This window comes from Nicotiana attenuata, chromosome 3, assembly GCF_001879085.1.
Source record: "Nicotiana attenuata strain UT chromosome 3, NIATTr2, whole genome shotgun sequence".
Classification (NCBI taxonomy): Eukaryota; Viridiplantae; Streptophyta; class Magnoliopsida; order Solanales; family Solanaceae; genus Nicotiana; species Nicotiana attenuata.
Window position 1 is genome coordinate 70,215,032 of NC_031991.1, and position 3,008 is coordinate 70,218,039.

Sequence of the window (3,008 nt, forward strand, 5' to 3'; positions counted from 1 at the left end):
TAGTGTTCTTTGCGAGATTTCACTAACAAGACTCTCTCATTTTTATTTCTTTACTCACCGTTGCCTTACAGTGCCCGTGAGGGTTTTCACACATAAGACTCTCTCATTTTATTTTTCTCATTTTGGTTTTATCGGATCAAAGTAACTGTATCCTCCAATTCTTGAACATTCTCATTGATCGATCGGAAGGACTTGAAAAGGATTTGGATAAAATGAATTTGGATTGAATTACCACTTTGGAACCTTTCAGGCGAAACCATCCCCGAACCATTATAACAGCTGCCTAGTTTCAACTTTTGGGGGAATGTAGATTTTTGTTTTGGTGTGACTGAACCCTGAGAGAGGACGTGTCCTTTCAGAATCATGTCAAACGTAGTTCAATAAATTTATTTTTTATTTTCTTTTCTTTTGTTTCTTTTTTTTTCATCCTTCATTTTCATTTCATTTTTTTCAATAATAACTTTCAGGTTCCAAAGAGAGTAATCAAAGAAAGGGAACCGGCTCAAAGGGTTTGCAAAGGATTGATAGTGTTTTGGATAGCGAGAAAGAAAGCCTTTGTCATCCCAATAAGAGCATGTTAAAGCTGTAAAAAGGGGTCAAATCCTATGATGTCTCCCAGATACAGCGCTCCCTTCGGCAACACACTTCTTATAATGTACAGACCTTTCCAATTTGGAGCAAATTTTCCTTTTTCTTCTTTATGATGTGGGATAATACGTCTCAGAATGAGTTGCCCCACTTCCAATTTTCTGGGCCGCACTTTCTTGTTGTAGGCACGGGCCATTCTTTGTTGGTACAACTACCCGTGGAAAATTGTAGCCATTCATTTTCATCAATCATAGTCAATTGTTCCAATCGGGTTTTGACCCATTCATCATCCTCGATCTAGGCTTCAACGATGATCCGAGATAGAATCTCAACTTTTGTAGGTATTACGGCTTCAGTGCCATAAACCAATAAAGCGTATCTCCAACTGATGTGCGCGATATCCCAATAGTGCAAAGGGAAACTTTTTATGCCATTGCCTAGAACCTTGAACCATTTCTCTGAGGATCTTCTTGATGTTCTTGTTTGCCGCTTTAATAGCGCCATTAGCTTTGGGTCGATAAGGGGTAGAATAACGGTGCGTAATTTTAAATTGTTCGCATACCTCCCTCATCAAATAGCTGCTCAGATTTGCAGCATTGTCTGTAATGATAGTTTTAGGAATACCAAAAAGACAAATAATGTCCGAATGCACGAAGTCCACTATAGCTTTCTTAGTGACAGCTTTGAAAGTGACAGCTTCGACCCACTTTGTAAAATAATCAATAGCAACTAAGATGAATCTATGCCAAGATTTCGGCTCTATTGGCCCAATAACATCCATGCCCCAAGCAACGAATGGCCAAGGTCCTGACATATGATGTAACTCTGAAGGCGGTGCATCAATCAGGTCGTCGTGTATCTAGCAGTGATGGCATTTCCTGACAAAACTAAAACAATCTTTTTCCATGGTCATTTAGTAATAACCCGCCCAGAGGATTTTCTTTGCAAGGACATACTCGTTCATGTGAGGCCCACATACTCCGGAATGCACTTCATTCATGATCTTTTCAGCTTCTCGGGAATCTACGCACCTCAAAAGATTTAGATCTGGATTTCTTTTGTATTGGACCTCTCCACTCAAAAAGAAACTGCTTGCAAGCCTTCTGGTAATTCTCTTTTAATCTCCACTGGCCTGCTCGGGACATTCTTTTGTTTTCAAAAACCTTTTGATATCATAATACCATGGCTGAACATCTGGCTCCATTTCAATTGCGTTACAATAACCATACCTTTCTCAAACTTGGATTTCTAGCGGGTCAGTATGAACATTACCTGGGTATGGCAGCATTGAGGCCAAAGTAGCTAGTGTATCAGCTAACTCATTGTGGAATCGAGTGATATACTTGAACTCGACGGACTTAAACCCTTTGCTGAGATCTTCCACATGCTGCTTGTACGGGATGAGTTTGATGTTCCGAGTTTCCCATTCACCTTGGGCTTGCTGAATGATTAAATCTGAATCCCCCATGATTAGTGATTTCGATACATCTAGATCAACTGCCATGTTCATTCCCATGATGCAAGGTTCATACTCAGGGGTTTTGTTTGTACAGAAAAAACAAAGATGGCCTGTGGCCGGATAGTGCTGAGCCATGGGCGAAATCAAAATTTCCCCAATCCCCTACACCTTTTGCGTTTACGGCCCCATCAAAGAACATTTTCCAAGTAGTGATGTTCTCTGGAATTGCTTCAACTGAGTTCACATTCTCGTCTAGAAAATAGTGCTTAATGGTTGATATTCATCATCGATCGGGTTCTCGGCCAGGTGATCTGCCAAGGCTTGAGCTTTTATTGTCGTGCAAGTGACATAGACTATGTCAAACTCGGTGAGAAAGATCTGCCATTTTGCTAACCTTCCAGTGGGCATCGGCTTCTGGAATATATACTTCAAAGGATCCATCCTGGTTATGAGATGTGTTGTGTAAGCCAGCAAGTAATGTCTGAGCTTTTGGGCGACCCAAGTTAGGGCGCAACAAGTTCTTTCCAACAAAGTGTACTTGGCTTCATAACTGTGAACTTCTTGCTCAGATAATATATGGCTTGTTCCCTCTTCTCGGTTACATCGTATTGCCCCAGGACACGGCCTAAAGAATTTTTCGGGACTGTCAGGTACAAGAACAAAGGTCTTCCTGGATCGAGTGGAACCAACACTAGCGGAGCAGTGAATCTGCTGATGTAATTCAGCCTCCCTAGTAGACTCATGACCTCATTCTTTCTCTTTGGAGGTGGAAGATCCCAAATAAACTTTATCTTTGTTGGATCTAATTCGATACCCCTCTGACTGACTATAAACCCCAGAGCTTCCTAGATGGAACTCTGAATGCGCATTTAGCTGGGTTCAATTTCAAATCATACCTGCACAGACGCTCAAAGAATTTTCTCATATCTCGCACATGGACTTCTTGCTTTCTGAATTTAAT

The 3,008-nt window shown here is 41.1% G+C and overlaps 1 protein-coding gene across 1 annotated transcript; it reads right to left on the reverse strand.

Moving 5' to 3' along the window:
- Positions 941 to 2,182, reverse strand: LOC109224483. Its single transcript, XM_019389060.1, has 3 exons — positions 1,861 to 2,182; positions 1,620 to 1,720; positions 941 to 1,447 (listed from the first exon to the last, which is right to left on the reverse strand). Exons 1-3 carry the CDS (start codon positions 2,180 to 2,182, stop codon positions 941 to 943), a joined length of 930 nt encoding a protein of 309 aa, XP_019244605.1.